General features: G+C 48.5%; 1 protein-coding gene and 1 long non-coding RNA gene across 2 annotated transcripts; one reads left to right on the top strand and one right to left on the bottom strand.

Moving 5' to 3' along the window:
- Nucleotides 1-2355: 2355 nt before the first annotated feature.
- On the bottom strand, nucleotides 2356-5938 carry LOC116436793. The gene is made up of 2 exons (XR_004237069.1): nucleotides 2583-5938; nucleotides 2356-2500 (listed from the first exon to the last, which is right to left on the bottom strand). It is a non-coding gene; the product is annotated as an uncharacterized LOC116436793 (long non-coding RNA).
- Nucleotides 5939-6006: 68 nt separating this feature from the next.
- On the top strand, nucleotides 6007-12297 carry LOC116436733 (keratin, type II cytoskeletal 4-like). The gene is made up of 9 exons (XM_032094093.1): nucleotides 6007-6550; nucleotides 7510-7724; nucleotides 8096-8156; nucleotides 8773-8868; nucleotides 9448-9612; nucleotides 9692-9817; nucleotides 10054-10274; nucleotides 10533-10561; nucleotides 11027-12297. Exons 1-9 carry the CDS (start codon nucleotides 6089-6091, stop codon nucleotides 11503-11505), a joined length of 1854 nt encoding a protein of 617 aa, XP_031949984.1. The 5' UTR covers nucleotides 6007-6088; the 3' UTR covers nucleotides 11506-12297.
- The last annotated feature ends 8350 nt before the right edge of the window (nucleotides 12298-20647 follow it).

The following is a 20647-nucleotide window of genomic DNA, read 5'->3' as shown; positions in this document are numbered from 1 at the left end:
GGAAATCATTTCAGTCTTTGTATTTTTATGCCACGTCTGCCACAGATGTGTGACAACAAAACACCTTTTTTTTTCTATCTCTGCAAAATCTGCTGGAAGAGGGTATTAAGGGAAAAAAAACCCGTAATGTGCCTGGTTGGTTTTTCAGCATCATTTTCGAGGCCCTATGAGTACTATTCAGGCTTTCAAAAAGATCAGAGGGAGATCTTTTTGTTTCATTGTACATTTGAACAGATTAAAAAAGAAACCAGATGTGAGTAACATAAATCAACATAAAATCAATAATAAAAAAAGGACTAAAGCGTCTTGTGATTAAACTGATGAAAGAGCACAACAAAGAAATGAACCTCAGGTTGGGCAGATACATTTTACCAAAGGGAAATCCAGAGGGAAGGTCTTTCCTTGCCAAAATTATTGGCATTCAGAACTGGAAGAGCTTCCTCTCCCCCCACACTCTCATGTGATAAGAAGTTATTTCCCAATCAAATATGAGAAGCACAAAATAAATCAGGCTCAATCTTTAATGAAGGAAACCACAAGAAAGATTTGACAAGAAAAGAGCAATCAAACAGGTATAAATATTCATTAGGAGGGCTTTGATCTCCAAAGGTTTCCCATTGGAAACAGACCGTCCTCTCGCTTTTTATGCAAGGGGAGAATAAATCAGGGCAATGATGCAGAAGTAGCGTTGTTTCCTTGCCTCCAAACTCCCCTATCACCATTTCAAGATGTGATAAGTTAATTTGGCAGGTGCTGAACTCCAGCCTGGCCTCTGTGAACATCAGACGTTCTGCAGCACCTCCCAAAGCTGCACCAATCCAATCCAATCCAATCCAATCCAACCCAATCCAATCCAACCCAATCCAACCCAACCCAATCCAACCCAATCCAATCCAACCCAATCCAAAGCAATCCAATCCAATCCAACCCAACCTAATCCAACCCAATCCAATCCAATCCAATCCAATCCAACCCAATCCAACCAACCCAATCCAACCCAACCCAATCCAACACAACAACCAACCAACCCAAACAACAACAATCCACAACCAACAATCACAACCCAACCCAATCCAATCCAATCCAACCCAACCCAACCCAATCCAACCCAATCCAATCCAATCCAACCCAATCCAATCCAACCCAATCCAATCCAACCCAACCCAACCCAATCCAACCCAACCCAATCCAATCCAACCCAACCCAATCCAAAGCAACCCAATCCAACCCAACCCAACCCAATCCAACCAACCCAATCCAAAGCAATCCAATCCAACCCAATCCAATCCAAGCAACCCAATCTAATCCAACCCAATCCAATCCAATCCAACCCAATCCAATCCAACCCAATCCAATCCAACCAACCCAATCCAATCCAACCCAATCCAATCCAACCCCAATCCAATCCAATCCAATCCAATCCATCCAATCCAACCCAACCCAATCCCAATCCAATCCAACCCAATCCAATCCAACCCAATCCAACCCAATCCAACCCAATCCAATCCAATCCAACCCAATCCAATCCAACCCAATCCAATCCAATCCAACCCAATCCAACCCAATCCAATCCAATCCAATCCAATCCAACCCAATCCAATCCAACCCAATCCAATCCAACCCAACCCAATCCAATCCAACCCAATCCAGTCCAACCCAACCCAATCCAACCCAATCCAACCCAATCCAATCCAATCCAACCCAATCCAATCCAATCCAACCCAATCCAACCCAATCCAACCCAATCCAATCCAACCCAATCCAATCCAACCCAATCCAATCCAACCCAACCCAACCCAACCCAACCCAATCCAATCCAACCCAACCTAATCCAATCCAATCCAACCCAATCCAACCCAACCCAATCCAACCCAATCCAACCCAACCCAATCCAACCCAATCCAATCCAACCCAATCCAATCCAACCCAACCCAACCCAACCCAATCCAATCCAATCCAATCCAACCCAACCCAACCCAGTCCAACCCAATCCAATCCAATCCAATCCAACCCCATCAAATCCAACCCAACCCAACCCAGTCCAATCCAATCCAATCCAATCCAACCCAATCCAATCCAACCCAACCCAATCCAATCCAACCCAATCCAATCCAATCTAATCCAACCCAATCCAATCCGGTCCAACCCAATTCAATCCAATCCAATCCAACCTAATCCAACCCAATCCAACCCAATCCAACCCAATCCAATCCAATCCAATCCAATCCAACCCAATCCAATCCAACCCAGCCCAGTCCAATCCAACCCAATCCAATCCAATCCAACCCAATCCAATCCAACCCAACCCAGTCCAATCCAACCCAATCCAATCCAATCCAATCCAATCCAATCCAATCCAATCCAACACTTTATTTGGGCATTGAACTTTTGGCATAACAAAAGGAAGAGCTTTTCTCCTTCTGGCTGAATACGCTTCTCACCTTCCACAGGCAGTTCCTTCCTTGGGGTGGCTCAGGGAATCTCTTCAACTGGAAAACAACTTCAACCGGATGGGATCAGCAATCTTGTGGATTTACAGGGACATTTCTGTAACCTTTTAACAACTTAGGTCCTTTTTTCACCTTTTCTAACACCTTTGCTGTTCCAGGCAGTGGGATGCCATCCTGATACAGGATTCCCATCCATCCAGCATTCATTTCCACTGCAGGAGGAAGAAAACAACAGGAGGAAGATCAAACCAAGCCTTTGCTTTGTTGGGAGCCTCAGCTCTGATGCCTCTGATCGCAGGATCGGGTGATGCGGCACCGGGAGCTGAGCGGATCCAGGAGCGTGGGATGTTGGGGCTCTCATTAGGACTTCAAAGGTGCTGAAGAAATTTAGTGCCCAAAGGGTGGGACTCATTTCACCTCCCTCAACCTCCCCAGGCGGGCGCCGGGGCCGGTGTCTGGTTGTCTAGACGGCCTCTGGTCTCCAGGAAGAACAGAGCGAAGGAGCTGCAGAGGTGGATTCCTCCCACCTGCTTGTGCTGCCTATTTCAGGAGGTGATGAATCACTGTCTGGAGATGCCAGATCTCTTTCCATCAGCCAGAGAAGGAGTCTCAAAGAGGAAATTAGAATCCATGGCCAGTTTGATGGCTGAAGGAGGGAGGAAAGTGCACCCAGGCCCAGTGTTTGATGAATTTTACAAGGAATATCCCTTGAAAATCCCAGTTTTGACTTCTCACATGGAGTAGGGTGAGGTCAGTGAGAGGCAAAAACACATGACCAGACTGAATTACCTTGGATAGCTTTGGCTTTAGGATACAAGAGACTGCACTAATCAAATCAATCCTCCAACACATCACGAATGACTTGGACAAGACTCTGCACAGTCCAAGAAACTCTGTAAAAATCCATGTTCCGACCCAATCTTACATGGATCAAATGGTGTTGGCTTAAGCAGGTTCCTGCCATTGTCCAACCTGACTGTGAGGAGCTCTCGATGGCTGAGGATAATTACAGAGCCCTTTGAGACTATCACATAAAACACCTTCTGAGAGCTGGTCCAGAATCATCTCCAGAGGCAACAAACAAATTAGTGAACTCCAGTGTTCCTCTAATGAATTCCCTTTTCGGCAGCCCATTCAGGGAGTGAAATGCTGACAAAGGGAGTGATTGCAAGTTGTCAAAATGACTCATCCAACCCCTCATCAAAATATTTTCCTTTTTGGCTTCCTTGCTCCTTCCCTTTTATTGGTTTGGGGGGTTTTTTTGGGTTTTTTTTTTTTTTTTTTTTTTTTTGAGTCAAAAAGCTGCAAGTTTTTCTTCAGGGTGCTCTCCCCTATCCCACATCCACATTCACAAAAACAAACTGGTGATTCTTGAGGTCTTACACACCACTTATTATTCCTTGAAAGGACCTAAAAGACGTTAAATGAAGCTGCCTTCCCACTGGGATCCAGAAGAAAAACAGGAAATTGGCCAACACAAAAATTTTAGCCAATGCTGAGCAACTTTACCCCAAATCTCTTCCCTCTCAAGAACTCAGAGGCTCTGGAGAGTTTGGGAGCTGGGGCTGCTGCAGCACAGCTGTTTCACAGATGTTTAATTGCAGCCTATGCTGCATTCCAGGTGTCTCCCATGCATCTGACTGGGATAATGGGGTGCAGAGAGGGACACATCTTCAGCCTGACTGGTGAGCCTGCTTTCCTCCACAGGGTTCTGAACAGCCGCTCTTCTTTGGAGTCAAATCTCCATTTTGAGTCTGATAAATCTGTTTAGAACTTCAAGGACCGGGGAAGTGCCAAACTGCATCTTGAAGCCTCTCCTATTTGTTTAATCTGATATTTCCAATTGTGCTGGCAGCCCAGTTTGCACCACAAGCCTGAACTACTATAAACAAAGGTGTAATCTGAACGTTGTAAATATCTGGAATTATCCCTTTCGGGTATGGCAAAAGTAGCAGTTTACACAACTAATTCATACCACCAGCCCCTCAAACTCACAGAAGTTGCAATTACAGGTCCAATTAATGGCTTTGGGGATCCTGGGGCTGCAGTCACGTCCCACGGTTTCCATGTGCATCTTCTTCTCAACCACTTGATATTAGACAGATGCGTGTTTGGAGGAGGTTTGGCATAACTTTTATGATCCTGACTCTTGGAGAATGTTTTTGGAAGGGGTTAACGAGGATGAGGGAACATAAAACCTGGGTGTCTCCAGCTGCTATCCCATTGTATAATATGGACATTCCTCCAAGCATTGCTCCCTTCAGGAGGCAGGACCAAGGGTGTTCATTTGTTTGCACTATAATGTCCTTTTTTTCTCCCAAACTTCATCCACAAAGAGCTGAAAGAGCCCTTTTGCTTTGACTTTCCAACAGCCAGTTTAGAGAAGGTCTGGAGAGGTTTCCTGCCTCACCTCCTTGGGCTGGTGATTAGGAGAGAGGGATTCATCTCCCTGGTGTGAGTCTCAGCCTTCCCTGGTGTCCAGCCTAATCCACTCATTAAGACTTCCTCTCTTGGTGCAGAAAGCCCAGCCCCTGCGGAGAGCAAATCACCCCCATTGCCCTGAGCACAGCCCCGGGGACTTCTTCCCTCGGAGCTGTCTCCCCGGGGAGTGTCAAGGACATGTCTGGCAAAGTCACCCAAATGCAGCCGTCACTTGGTGAATGGGGTGGATCTCACCAAGCTGGAACAGATTATTGTACCCTTTTTGTTCCCAGTAGAGACTTCCAGGAGGTGAATCTGAAAGGGCTTTGACACCCAACCTTGGGAGAAGCTGCAGAATAGTGAAAGCCAAAGAATTAACCGTCACAAATAAGAACTTGCAGCATAATTCTAGAAATAACTGGCACTGATGGCACAGAACACAAATCTATGAGCAAATAGAAATATGTCACAGATCCTGGATGAAACCTGGATGGTTCACTGGTGTTTCAGGGAAGGTCATCTTGAAACACTGGACATTCCCAGGATTCTGCACATTCCCAGAATTCCCAGAATTCTGTGATTCTGTGCATCTATCTGGGGGATATTTTGAGTTTTTGCATACAAATCCAGACCTTAAACTCAGTGAATTTACTGGTGTTTCAGATACAGAAAGGATCCATCACGAGACAACTTCCACAGTGTTTGTTGTTTTACAGTTGACTTTCTTCTTTTATTTTTCCTTTGAGCTACTTTTCGACAGACAAAATTGTGAAATTACCCCCACAAAGTGCAAGTCTGCAAAACATCCCATCACACACACAGCCTTATGAGACACAAAACCCCAAACGACACACTGCAAACAAATCACAAAGAGCTCCTTCAAAAATGTTTCTAAACTATAATTAGCACTAAGTTAGGGGAGCGCTTCAAACCGTAATGTATTCGAAGGCAACTTGCAAAGAGAGCACTTTTAGATTCCTTTTTATTTCCTCAGTAGTTACTATTTGCTGGGCTGGTTTGCATTTTGAGGAGCATTTATTGCTGCAGGGCAAACCAAACCCTTAAGTGCTTAAATTAACGTCCTGATCCTATCAAGGCCAGCTTCCCAAAATATATATAAGGGGCAGCATCCCCGCGTTGCTTCAGTGGGATCCCTGCTCCTCTCCTGCACCAGAGCAGCCCCATAACTTTGCTATTCCACCTTCAAATAAGCCACGATGAGCAGGCAGGCACCGACAGTGAGATCTGTCCTGGGACGAAGAGGCTTCAGTTCAGCCTCGGAGATTTGTGGTCGCAGCTACGCCGCGTCCGTGAGCCAGCCCGTGCGGTGTGGTGCCGGTGCCTACAGCAGCAGGAGCGTTTGCAACCTGGGCGGGAGCAGGAGAATCTCTTACGTCAACGGGGGCTGTGGCACCGGCTGCTTTGGGGAGATGGCACTCGGAGGCATGGGCTACGGGAATGCTGGAGGAGGAAGGATTGGCCTGTGCGGCCCCCGGGGATACAGCATCGTGCGAGGGTTCCCCGAGCGCAAGGCCGACGGCATCCAAGGGATCTGCATCGACGAGCGGCTGCTGAAGCCTCTCTGCGTTGGGGTGGACCCGCTGGAACATGAGATACGCTGCCAGGAGAAGGAGCAGATCAAGACCCTCAACACGCAGTTCGCCTGTTTCATCGACAAGGTGAGTCCAGACCTGCTCCAGAACTGCTCTTCCTTGAGGAAAACAAAACCTGACCAACCCCTTCCCAAACCCATCTCGTGCCACGAGCCCATCAGCCAAAGCCCCAGTCCAGCTCTGCCATGAATCTCTGAGCTGGGTCCATGCAGGGGTCCAGCTTCCCACAGAGAATTTTAAGATAATTCTAATAATTTTTAACAACTGATAATCATTTTAAGAGCATGTTGGTCCAGACTGAGATCTTTTTAATGGGGCTTATTTCAACCATGTCCCTGTCCTGGCATTCCACGGCCTTTGAATCATGGCCATGGTTGCACTGGACTTTCTTGCAGGTGTCTCCTCTTGGACAGTCTCAGTTCAAATTGGATTTCTCGCTGCAGCTCAGGTGGAAGTTACAGCCCTGACAGGTTCCTCTTGCTGTCCTGTGTTAAATAATTCCAGTAATTCCCTCCTCTCTTTGACTTTAAATATAGTGACAGTTCCAGAAACATTCCTGAAGGCAAAGGAGGTTAATCTTGATCCAGACAAGATCAGGTTAGAGATCAAATCTGATCTGTGACCCAAGGATCCCTTTGTAGAACAAACACAGACGAAGTAATTTCACTATCTGGGGACTCAGTTTTATCCTAAAATACATCAGAGGCACCATCTGGAGGAGTTTTGTTCCTAATAATTGTTAAGAAAGGCGGATTTAGATACCGAGCTCCTGGATTTCTAAATAACGTAGACATGATGTATATATTTCTAAACCATTTAGATGTGCAAATTCTAGATTTTGAGTTAATTCAGATGTGTGACATAAAGATTTCTAAATAAGGACAGACAGCTTCCAGATCACGGTGCTGTATCAGCTCTCACTTCCTGAAAATCCTATTCCTGCACCTGTGGTTAAGAGCAGAGAGTTAAACAGGTGTTGAGTCCCTGCCTTCACCTCTTGAAGAATTGCTATTTTTTGCCTTCAGGTCCGATTCCTGGAACAGCAGAACAAAGTGCTGGAGACCAAGTGGGGCCTTCTGCAGCAGTATGTGCTGCCAAAAAAAGGGAAAAACCTGGAACTGTACTTCGAGAATTACATCTGCGACCTGCGGAAGCGCCTGGACTGTCTGCTGTGTGAAAAGCAGAAACTGGGCAGTGAAGAATGTGCCACGAGCCAGCTGGTGGAGGAGTTCAAGTGCAAGTAAGGACCTTCTGGGCTCCTCTGGCTGGTGGCATTTTGCTTTTCTGGTTCATCTTGGGTAACTTCTCCCAGACTTGTGCATGTCCCCTCTGGGAGTGCCACATTCTTCTGTCTCACTGGTGAGCACTTTGCATTGGTAATGTTGTTGTTGCTCATGAGGAAGCTTCTGATCTTGGGATGGTTTAATGTTGGTCTCCAGACATTATCTGGCAGTGCCTGGTGGCAGTCCCTGTGCAAGAGAGAGTTGTCATTTGTACCTGGTGATTATTGTCATTTATACTGGAGGTTATTGTCATTTACACCTGATGGTTGATGTCTGAGGGTCTGAGCATTTTTCTTTCCTCAGCCCTTTTCTCCTCCTTTTCTAACAGGTATGAGGAGGAAATCAACAGGCGCACAACTGTGGAGAATGAGTTTGTGGCACTCAAAAAGGTGAGAAGCTGAAACTACATGAGTGGTTATACCTGTGGTAGGTTTATTTGGGGCAAAACTTGGCTGAAATAGTGAATTATTAACAAAAACCCACAAAAGTGTTATGATGAGCTGAAGGGAGACTTAGAAAGAGGCATACGTCTGGGAAAACAGGCAAGTAAAAATAATGTCTCCTCAAAGTCAACATCATCAGCATTACAGCACCAGTTTTGTTGCCTCAAAAACATTCCTGAAGTGTGGGAGGGGGACAGACCAGGACAGGTCACACTGGAACACTGGGTTATTTCTGGCTGTCTCTCCACATCCTTTATTCTTGGACATCAGAAAAGCAGGAATCATTTGAAGAATATTAAAAAATTGTGTTTAAATGCTCATTAGTCAATTGTGGGTTTGTAGCTGCATCCTAAGTGATAAATCAACTAATTCCTGTAAGTCGTGTTGGAATGGTTTTGTTTCCCTTCAGGAGGCACCGAGTATCCTGACTCACCCTCTCACACCTTTCTGCTCTTGAAATCTTGTTGAGACACATTTCTGTCTTGTTGGTGTTGCCTCTGTGTATTTCTCCAGCATTTACAGCCAGGTTTGGGCTGGAATGTGTGTGTCTCCCCTCTTGCAGGATGCAGACTGCATCTTCTTGAACAAGGAAGAGCTGGAGGTGAAGGTGGATCTGTTAAGGAGGCAGCTGGAGCTGCTGAAATGTGTGTTTGAGGAGGTGAGTTCCTCCGGTCCATCCTGGCACTTTGGTGGTCCTGTCTCTTCCTTCAGGTGCTCCAAATTTCTTCTGCTTGAAACCCCACTGGGATGCGTCTCATACCAAGCCCTGAATAATTAAAAGCGTGAAAGTACAAGGTTGATGTAAAATTAACATGGTGATGCTGGAGATAGGGTGGTTCCCCCTTCCTTCATGCAGCTCCAGGTAGGAATTGGCTGTGTCCTAACTCTACCCTGGAGAAAAGATGCGTCCGTCTCGTTCCTCCGGATTGCAGCTGCCTGATTAGAGCTGAAGCAACTCCCAGCTCAGTCCTGTCATTAAATCACTCAGGCAGTTGGAGATGAGAGGATACCAAGGGTTAAGTCACTCCAGTTCCTTGCCCTTGATGTGGACAGACTTGCTGCAGGTCAGCACGTAGGTCAGCAGTCACAGGTGGCAACTCATCCTGCTGCAGGATTTTCTGCTGAGCCATCCCGAGGGACATTTCTTGACTTGTTCTATCCCTCAGCCGCTCTGTGTCGCAGCCCTTCCCTTCCTGCAGAGGTGAAAAGAGCTGACTAAGCCCTTCCCATCCCGCAGGAACGGGCTCAGGTTGATCGCCAGCTCTGCGACACCTCGGTCATCGTCAAGATGGACAACAACCGAGACCTGGACATGGAGAGCATCATCAAGAACGTTGAGTGCTGGTACCAGGAGATCGCCCAGAAGAGCAAAGAAGAAGTCGATGCTTTCTACCAGACCAGGGTGAGTAAGAGGCCACGAGGGTCTGTGCCTGGCAATGTCACAGGCCCAAAGTGACGACTGTCCTGTTTCTTGGTTCCAGTTTCAGGAGCTGCAGGATAAAAGAGGGAAATACTGCGATGACCTGCAGAGCAACAAGTGTGAGATTTCAGAGCTGACCCGGATGATTCAGAAGCTACAGTGTGAGCTGGAGAGCGTCAAGAAGCAGGTAGGAGATGCTTCCAGAGACAGCTCAGACACAGGGCAAGGTGATGCATTGATCTTTATGAGACTTGAGATCTGCTCTGGGCCTGGTTGGAAAGTGAAAAGTGGGTGGAGAGGGATGTGATGCTGGTGGGTTTTCCCTGTTTGCAATTGGGAGAGGAGGTTTATCCAAAGCCAGAGTGTCCAAGAACTAGGATAAGAAGCCTTGCAGATGCCTGCACTATTGTCCTCCCCCGACAGGTATCCTGCCTGCAAACCTCCATTTGTGACGTTGAGCAGCGCGGCGATTGTGCCCTCAAAGATGCCCGGGAGAAGCACGTTGAGCTGCAGAACGCTTTGCAGAAGGCCAAGGACGAGCTGGCCTGCATGCTGCGGGACTATCAGGAGCTGCTCAACGTCAAGCTGGCCCTGGACATCGAGATTGCCACCTACAAGACTCTGCTGGAGGGTGAAGAGAGCAGGTGGGTGATACTTTTCCCTCTTGCGTATCTGAGGCTATGGCAGTTCCTGCTCCCAAGTGAATTCTACAGCTCCAGGATCTCCCCAGGCTCAGAGAAACTGGACCTGGAGAGATGCCTGGAGGCCATGGAGGCCACATGGGTGCCAGCAAAAACAGTTCCTCTCCTAGGGATAGTGAGGCATGTTCCAACGATGGACTAAGTGGGCTGGATTGTGGCTGAAAGTTGTGAGTAACATGCATTTCTCTTTTCTCCCTACAGGATATGTGTGGGGAACCCCGTGAGTGTGTGTAAGTAACTGCACATTTTCAGCCATGAAGATTTCTTGTTTCAGGAAAGATACCCTTGGGAGCAGCATTATCTGTCTGCCCCAGGTCCCTCTGCCTCCCTTTTCCACTTCTGGAAAGTTTAGCTCCAGAAATCTCAAATACCTCTGAATTTTAAAAAAATCAGCTCTTTGAGTGAGGGGAGAAGGTCAAATTCAAGACCCTTTTCTGCTCTTGGAGGCAACAAGGAGATGTCCTGGTGACCATGGGATACGTATTGAACCTGGGAGGGAACATGGGAAGGGGGAGAATCCATGAGTGGATGTGCTGGGACACGGGGGAGGAGTTGGAAGGCGCAGGGGCTCAGAGACGTGTGACAAATCTGGAGGAGATCAGGTTTGGTTGGTTCTGTCACTCAAGACCAGCCTGCCGTGTGAAAGTCTCCCAGTTTTCCTCCCTAACTGCTGATTCCCGTGGGCTCTGTTGCAGCTGTGGTCAGCAGCGGCTACAACATCCCCGAAGACTGCGGGATGCTGGCAGCCAACGGGGCCGCGTGTGGCTACGGCTCCCTGGGCAGGCGGGCCGGGAGACACAGCTCCCAGAGCGGCGGCTTCAGCTCCCGGAGCGCCGGCATCCACCCCAAGAGAGTCCTCAGCTCCGTGGCCAAGCAGTGCATCCCAGAGGTGTTCTGCCAGGCTGGAGGGGTCAGCTGCAAGGCCGGGGGGTTCAGCTCCCGCAGCGGAGGGTACCCGGCCCGCCCCGTGGTCAGCGCCGGCAGCGGAGCCCTGAGCGCCAGGATGGGGCCGTGCCAGGCCGGGGGGGTGCTCAGCTTCGGGAACCAGGGCTGCGTCATCCGGCAGCTGGGGGGGCCCCCCGTCGTTGTGTCCAGCAGCCCGGAGGTCGTGGGGTGCAACAATGGCGTGGTGGGGAATTTCGGGGTTGTCAGAGACCCCTGCGTGGTCCCGTAGGGCGGCAGAGCCCCCGGACAAGCATCTCAGCCCCGCGCCGAGAGGATGCAGGGTGATGCCTGCCCGTCAGCAGCAACGCTTGTCACCAAACCCATTCCACATTTATGAACCCCAGATTTATCCCCCCGAGTTTTGTTTTCAGAGTCCCCAAGCCTAAAGACTCCTCTACAAACTTCTCCTGCAGGTGCTCAGCACAGTGTGATTTCTGACTTATTTAGGTTTTCACAGCTTTAAGGGTTTGTTTGTTGTCCTGCTTCCCCGTCTTTTCCCATAACGAGCGGATTAATTAACAATATTCCCCCCTCCAAGACCCCTCTTTTTTCTTCCAGCTCCTCCCAAAGCATTTCAGAAAAGAGAGAGAGGATTTAACTGTTTAACTTTCCCAGGAGACACTGCGAAGAGCAGACTCCCTTTATTTTTATCCTATCTATTTTTGGTCCAGGAAAACCCCGAGCTGCAAATTTATGCTTAAATCCGAAACAAAGCAATTTTCAAAGCACCTGCTGGTTAGTCTGTAGCCATCAGGGGTTTTTTGTGTGTGGAATTTGCTTATGGATGAACACGTAGTACTTCGGTTTGCTTCTGCATGTTGGGGTGGCTGGTTCAAGGCCTGCTGATTTTTAGAAGAGATCACCCCCTTTCCTTTTTCATTCCCCAAAATGCCAAGGGAAATTACTGGTGCATAAATTGTCCACATTGACACCTTGTACAGCGTGAACGGAGCTGTTCCCATTGACTGCTCAAACTTCCCAGCTTCTCACTGTGTCCTCAATAAATTGCTTTGAAAGGACATATTTTGTCTCTCAATTTTTCCATAGACAATATTTAAAGGTGAAAATAGACTCTGGGGAGAAGTAAAGAGACGTTTGGATTCTCTGTGGGCAGTTTGGGACATGGTGGGGCTCAGGTGCCACTGGGGTTTGCTCTGGTTTATTTATCTCCTCAGAGCATATCACGTAAGACATTTTAGAGACCAATTAACAATTGATGTCAAGGATTTCCAGAAACCTCCAAAATAATCCTGAGCACCACATGGTGGTGTTTTCCAGCCTATTGCAACCTCCTAACAGCGTATTGGTTTGATCCTTCCATGTCAGACCAGTTGAATGAAGATGAATTCAACACTGCCCTTCTGGGCTCACAGGTCTGGTGATCAGGGCTGTGGGACCAGAGTCATGTTTCAGACATAACAACTTTGCTTTAGTGGCTTTGGGGATGACAAAGTGTTATTTGAACTGTATGACTTAAAAGGCAATGAGATCTCTTGGCCATAATGGGGTGGGATTGACTTTGCCCTGGCTTTGGAGTCTCCCATGTTGAGCTCAGCAGGGTTGCTGGGGGTATATTTCATGGAAAAAAATGACATTTCCATGGGGTGATTCATCTGGCCAAACACAGATGCCTAATTTAGCAAGAAATGCATCGAGCTTGAGGCTGTTGGCACCAATGGGATCTGTCCCAGCTCTGGAGGCAGCCCCGGGCAGGGGGATTAACCCAACACAGGTATCCCATGCCAGGCGCCTGCAAGTTCCCAGGAATCCTCCCTGCCTCTCCCCGCCAGACCTGCAGACGTTATTATCACAGGGAATTTCTTCCTGTCTCCAGCGCAGGAAGAATTACAGGTCACACAGCCCCAGTAATCTCCCCACTCTCACAGGGCAAAATTCTAATTACAAACCTGAAAAAAGGGACAATTAAAGGGCGACACAGGGAAGAAGATCAGCACCTTTGGGGAAGAGCAGGGGATGTCATTTCCATGCTGATAGTGGAAAACGCTTCATCCAGCTCTGACCAGCTGTGTGTCAGACCCTGGTGGGGTGAGGTGGATGCTTGTCCTCCACCTGTGCCCTCTCTACAACGAGGAATCCCAGTTCAGCAGTTTCATTTTTAATTGGCTCCAAGTAGATGGGGTGGAGCCGCCTCGGTGGGGAATTCTGCCTCTGAGCTTGCTTCATTCACCACCTGCAAATGGAATTTGGAACTAGGAGTCCCTCACTTCAGGCAGCTCCCATTAATTGTGTGAACATCATGGATTCCCCATGTGGTGTCTGGATGTCACTCGGCCTTGGCCAAGTGTCCAGGAAACAGTGCAGCCCCAAACTTGGGTCTTGTGTCTGTGAGGAGGCCTGGCCATCCCTTCACAATCCATACTTGGAATGACTTGGCTTGGCTTTGTGCCAAGGCCACTTTCTGCTGGGTTTTGCTAAAAACAGTTTCTTGAGGAAGAGGAGGGGGAGGAAGCCCTGCTTTGGGGCCAGAGTTTGGTCTTCACCTGCTTGACCTGACCCATTGCTCTTCCCTCTTCTCAGCCTTTATGGCCTGGAAAACCAGGAACTGGCTTTGCGTGGCATTCCCAGCTCAGAGGGGCGGGAGCCTGGCAAGCCCCAGGATTTCCAGAGCTTTCCCCCCCTGACCATTAAAGTCAGCCACCGAGGCAGCCCCAGACTAAGAGAGGACTCGAGCCTGGGCTGTCCCTGCAGGGCCTTGGGCTGAGCTCAGACAGGAGCCTGAAATATTCCAAGGGTGACTCTTCCCATTCCCGACTGAGGAAGCAGGAGGTGACTGCCTAATTTCAGAGGAATAATTAACTTTTAGTGGCCTGAATAATAGAGAGAAGAAAGGGAGATGATCCTGCCTCACCCAAAACAAGGGCAGCTCCTTTCCTCCTCCTCCTGGAGCCAACACCCAAATATTCTAAGCTATAATATTAGCAAACCAAAGAGGGAAATGAAGGCTGCATTTATTTTTCTTTCTCTGGCTACAGCTCTTAAGAATTTTATCACAGGAGCAAAGGGAAAAGGTTCACCTCAAATGGTTTTCAAGCCATTCATTAAAGCTGTAAAACAAGCTCAAAATCCTCTCCTGGCAAGGGATTGCTACTTGTCTTCCCAATATAAATTCTGTGTTTTAATCTTGGGGATTGTTTTGACTTTATTATTTTTATTTTCTTCTTAGTCTTAAGGAGTGTTTTGACTATTTTTCCCTTTCCAATAGCAACAAGTTCAAACACTCATTATAAGTTGGGGAAATGGATTTTCTGTCAATTAAAAATAACCAGAGAAAACATTTTGATATTGGAGCAATGTCTCCATGAAGTTCTTTTAGAAAAAAGAAAATAGAAATACCAATCCAGGAATTTTTTTCTATTAAATGTCTTGGGTTTGGTTGACTAATTGAATAAAATTAACTCCATCCCAACCAAACCCAGGACACCAAACCAAAGCCCACCATGGTCAAGGAGATGAAGAAGAGAAGGGGAAGAAGCAAAGCCATCCAGGCTGAGTGCATGGTCCAGGTCCTTTCCATCATCCAGGGGACACATGGACCACTCAGAGGATTCCTGCTCCAAAAACCGAACATGTGCTGCCAGAAGAGCAGCATGAGGAGAGGGGAGACTCTGCTCCCGCATCAGGAACCTCCTGCAGACACCTCCCCACCCTTCCTAACCAGCACCTTCCAGTTCAACCCTCCTGAGCAGGGTGGGACAATTCTGTTGTAAATTCAGCTTTAAAATAGCAGAGATTTCTGGCACCGACCCACCCAACCTGAGCTTAATTTATAGACTAGAAAGGTGAGGGTGGGGCCTGGCGCAGGTTGCCGAGAAAAGCTGTGGCTGCCCCATCCCTGGAAGGTCCAAGGCCAGGTTGGACAGGGCTTGGAGCAGCTTGGAATGGGATGGGCTTAAAGATCCTTCAATAAGATTCTTCTTCTCCTACATCATCCCGCTGGACTGAATTCACCAAGACCGGAATGTAGGAAGAGGAGGAAGAGGTGGGACTCTGACCGGAACAGAGAGAAAGCCGTCTCCCAGAAAGTCATCTCCCAGAAGTCCTGGCCACAGCGTGTCCCTGCAGCACAAGGCAGGAACAGCAGCACAACCGCAGCCCCAGGGGGAAGAACACCCATCTCAGTAAATATTCGAGCTGGTAATTAACCCCCACAGAATTAATGGAACAAGGAAACACTCTCCGAGCCAAGGCTGTCATTTAAGCTTCTCCACTTGCTCATTATTCCCCATGTGTGAGAGGTACCAAAATGTTTTCTTTATGTCAAAAGCTGACACCAACCACCACAAGCCAAACAAAACCGGGCGGGCTCAAGAGACGTTTCTTCCATCCAGCCTGCATAAGGAATCCAAGATAAGGAATATTTTCTTAAGTCTGCCACTGGACAGGCTCTTTCGCTGGCTTCTCTGCCCCTTCCTTCTCTCCTGACCTGGAATAGGATAAAGATCCTGAACCTCTGCACTTTAGAATTGAATGAGGAGTTTTTGAAGCCTTTTAGCTCAGGAGCAGCAGAAAAGGGAAAACCAAACTCATCCAGCCTTTGAATCAACAGTAACAGCAAAAATTGGATCAGATTCACTGGAACAAGGACCCTCTTCGGGCTCTGTGGAGAGGGTGGTGGTGGAGCACATCAGAAGGAGGCGAGAGGAACGTGAGGGGAGGACATTTGTGCCTTAGGCTTGGCTTTAATGATCTCAGAATCTGGGGAGTGCAGAGATTTGGTAGCAGAGGAGTTGGAGGATGAATCCTGGTCATGGTGATCCCAGTTGCTCTCACTATGCAAACAATGAAATGGCCGGAGCATGAGCAGAGGTCTGGGGATGAATCACCTGGGACTGTGAGAGAGATAAAGAAATCTCAGGAGCAAATCTGCCTCCTTGGCTGACAAGGCAGCAGTGGGATCTTTGCTTTATTCCATGGTGGATTCCTTACAGAGTCAAACTGGGAGTTGGACAGTCCCCAGCCACACCAGAATGGTTTGGTTTGGAAAATCCCACTTTAAACCAAATCAACCTGTGCCATTTCAGCTTCTGATTTTAGGTGTTAACAAAAAGGTTTAAATGTCTCAGAGTTTCCTGGAGGACAGAAGGTGACTGATGAGTCCCCATCCCTGGAGGTGTCCAAGGAATGACTGGACGTGGCATTCAGAGCTCTGCTCTGGGTGACAAGGTGCGGATCAGTCCCAGGTTGCACTTGATGATCCTGGAAGGCTTTTCCAGCCTCAGTGATTCTGGGATTCTGTGATGCGGATGCAGATTTATGGCATCTTTCACCCAGGGAATGATTATCAGGGCTGATCTGGGGTTCCTTGTTTTCGGGTATCCAATTTTCAGTCTGTTTTCAGCTCCTGGGAAGTCCAGTGGTTTTAGTTCCCCTTTGCGACCCCAGATGAGATGGTCCAGCTCTTCTCCTGAGACATTGCTTTCTCTTCACTACCAAACACACCATTTACTACAACCCTTACTCCACTGTTACTCATTCCAGCACACAAAGGTGGAGCCAAGTGGGGGACTCGTAGCTGCCCTGACGGGAAATCCAAGGTTGGATTTTCATCCCTGCAGCCCCAGGAAGGCGGGAACAAATGAGATCCAAAGAAGCTGCAACAGAGCAGATTGTGGATAAAGGCAGGTAAGAAATTAGTCCCTAATTAGTTCCTCCTGCCAACACTCATTCCTTGCAGTCAGACAGCTCCACAATCCACTCTTTATTCCAAAGCAAGTTGTTCCCTGTGATGTGGTCCGTGTTACTAACGGGAGGGAGGGGGAAGGGTTTGGTCAGAGATCTGACTTGTGAATGGGTGGATCAAGGCAGGACAAAGATATTCCAGGCCTGTGGTCCAGGCTTAGCGTGTGGTGGAGGATTCTCCACCTCCTTGGATAAAACAAAGTGGGATCACGCAGGGTTTTTTCCTCCTCTGCTTAACACAACTTTCCTTTTAAGGTGGTTTTAGTGGAAATCCCAATTTTTTTTTGATTCTTCAGCCCTGGAACATGGGGAACATTGGACTTATTTCTTTGGTGGCCAAACCAAACATCTGGGTAAATTCTGATCTAAATTTAAGTTGTTCAGGGTTTCTCTTCTACAACCATGAAACCTTCTCAGAGATTTACTCTTCCCAAAGCACAGATGAGCAGATTTATCTCTGTAAAAGTTGGACTTGGTGATCCTTTTGAGTCCCTTCCAACTGAGAATATTCTGTGATTCTGCGATTGTTCCTCTCCACTTTTTCCAGGGCTTTGTCATTGAGGTGGCTCGAGGAAGCTCCCAACCACAGACAACACCCTCCACAAATCTGCTCAGAAGAAAAGAAGGGAACCCAAGCCCCAAGCAGCCATGCAAAGCAGCCGAGTGTGAACCAGAGTCGCTGGTCCTGCCCTGGCTCTGGGAGCTGCGGGGCAGGGTGGGCTGGGGGAGGCAGGGACTGCTGAAATGTGTTTGAAGAGCAGCAATCCCTCCCTTTCTGTCCATAGGGAAATGCAGGTTGGGTTCGCTTTTTTCCTTGGAACACCCTCGTGCTCAGCACAGCCTAGAGCTGGGCTGTGTTACCCACCAGGGGTTACGGGCTGGTTCTGTATGGGAACAAAAATACCACCAATATTCTTCTGTCTCCACCCAACGCTCGCTGGCCATGGTCCAGCTCAGGAGGGGGATTTGTTCATTGCCAGGATTAAAGGAGGCTTCGGTGCTTTCCTGTGCGGTGAATCAGCTGGGTCTGGACTGTAGCTGCAGGATGGAGACTCCCATTAGATAATTAGTTCTGCATTTCCCCAAAAGGGCTGCAAACGAGGGGTTTCACTCTGGACGGCGGCTTTTCTACAACCTTTAGGCACAAGGTTTGTGATGCCTCCATTGCTGTGGAAATGGACAGTTTTTGGGATATAGGCCCTGTTGGAAATCCCAGAGCACAGCCCAGAGCAGACTTCAAGGCTTTGAACCATAAAAGAGGGAGGAATCAGCTACTGAATATTATTGCCCAAGAGCAGCTTCCAGCTCTGGAGGAGCCCAGATGTTGACCTGAGATAAGGAATTAAACAGGACCTCTGCCAGCTGCCTTCAAATGGGCTATTTTGTACAACAAAAATTAAATTGGCAGCTACTATGTGAATAAAGTAAGGGGAAAGAAGGGAAAGGATAAAAACCATTCAGATTTTAAGGTTCTTGTTCAGTTTTGGGGTCAAAGAATGAGGATTCAGGGTAAAGGAGTGACCACTCTGCATCCAAGACCTCTGGATTCAGAGTGGGGGCCAAGAGCCTGCCCTGCAGAGCTCTTCGTGTGACAGTGATGAGGGTTTGGGTGGGAAGGAGGTGCTAAACCCTGCGGGGTAACAGGTAATTATGCCAAACCCAGTAGCAATCTCAGAAGCAACTGGTCCCCTTTATCATGAACTCTTGGAGTGACTTGAAAGGAGTTGCTCAAAGGAGCAGTGACGTTCTGGGGACAGCCCGGGGTGTTTGTCAGCCCTTAATGAAATGAGGCTGAGGAAGCCACAGCTGTCGTGCTCAGTAATTAAAGGGAAAGTAAAGCCTCCCATGTGTGCTTTGGGAGCAGCCTGGCTGCAGACGGGATCAGGAAGGCTGAGCTGAGCAGTGACAGCATTGCAAAAACACCCAGGAGGAAAAAAGACATTAAATTATCTCCAGGTGAAGCCAAGGAGGAGCTTGGAATACCAGGGGGGCAATTATTGGGATGCCTTGAACACCAAGCTGGCTTTGGATCATTGAGATTTCCACATGCAAACCATTCTGCATGGGGAACAAGAGACGCAGGTGCTTCACACTTCCTGGGATCACACGCAGTGCCCAGCAGGTGGATTTCCCCATGGGATATTAAGGGAGAAAATTCAACCACATTATAACAAGAACAAAGGGAATAACAAGGCCAAACATCGATGTGTGTTTGATGCTCTGAGAAATTACCTGAGTTCCCCCAGTGAGTGTCCCCAGTGTGTCTATCCTGCTGAGCTGAGGGGGAAGAGGGAGCCTGAATCACTTGGGGTCTCCTGAGCTGGAAATGAAAATGTGAATTTCTAACATCCCACTCAGCACAGTTTGCTCAGAAAAGTGTAGGTTTACCTAATTGTTTTCTTTGATCCTTCAACAGAGCATGGCCAGAGAGTCCTGTTGGTAGGAAACAGGGATTCATGGAATGGTTTGGGTTGGAAGGAACCTGAAAGCCCATCCAGTGCCACCGCTGCCATGGGCAGGGACACCTCCCACTGTCCCAGGCTGCTCCAAGCCCCAATGTCCAGCCTGGCCTTGGGCACTGCCAGGGATCCAGGGGCAGCCACAGCTGCTCTGGGCACCCTGTGCCAGGGCCTGCCCACCCTCCTGGGGAAGAATTTTTTCCTGATACCTAATCTAAACCTGCTGTCTTTTGGTGGGAAAGACATTCCCCCTTGTCCTGGCACTCCAGGCCCTCAGAAGTAGTCTCTCTCCATGTTTCTTGTTGTTTCCTTCAGGCACTGGAAGGCCACAATTAGGTCATCCCAGAGCCTTCTCTTCTCCAGGCTGAGCAATCCCAGTCCTCCCAGCCTTTCCTCACAGCAGCTGCTCCATCCCTTTAATCTCCATGGCCTCCCCTGGACCTGCTCCAGCAGCTCCACGTCCTGCCTGTGCAGGACCCCAGGGCTGGAGGCAGAACCCCGCCCTTGCCTGATGCCCACACTGGGACTCAGCCCAGGACAGGATTCACAGGAGGATTTTCCATTCCCATTTCTCTGTGCTGTTTCTTGGCTTTCTTTTCCAGTCATTCACTGCTGGGTTTTCTTGCAGCCCAGGTTCCCAAGCCTGGTGCCAATGGATGTTGAGAGGGGATCAGCTGGATTTCAAAGCTAGTATGGGCACATCTCTGGTCATGGAAGGAAGAGTTTCCCAAAACAGGAGATCTAGGTCAAACAGTGAAGGAATCCCCATCAGAAACAATGAAATCAGAGTGACTTGGCACCTCTGAAGGAATCTGTGGCTGCCCCTTCCCTGGAAGTGTCCAAGGCCAGGCTGGATGGGGCTTGGAGCAGCCTGGGACAGTGGGAGGTGTCCCTGTCCATGGCAGGGGGCAGAACGAGATGAGCTTTAAGGTCCCTTCCAGCCCAAACCATTCTGTGGTTCTATGATTCCATGGCCTTGCTCAGAGGGGAGAGGGATCATCACTCCAGAGGTGCCATGGCTGTTGCTTTCCTTTATCTCCAGGAAAGTGTGGTTTCGTGGCTATTCAGGGTGTTAATCTCTGGAAATGGAGGTTCCAACCCTGCAGGCTTTGCTGAGCCAGGGACATAAAGAGTGTGGAGCCCAGTGATCCATCTGGCTGCTCCAGGGCACTGGAGCTTTAGGGAGCGTTGGAGCAGGTGTTCCTGAGCATT

This window comes from Corvus moneduloides, chromosome 30 (assembly GCF_009650955.1).
Source record: "Corvus moneduloides isolate bCorMon1 chromosome 30, bCorMon1.pri, whole genome shotgun sequence".
NCBI lineage: Eukaryota > Metazoa > Chordata > Aves > Passeriformes > Corvidae > Corvus > Corvus moneduloides.
The sequence above is the reverse complement of the archived record's forward strand: the minus strand, read 5'-3'. Positions and strand labels throughout refer to the sequence as shown.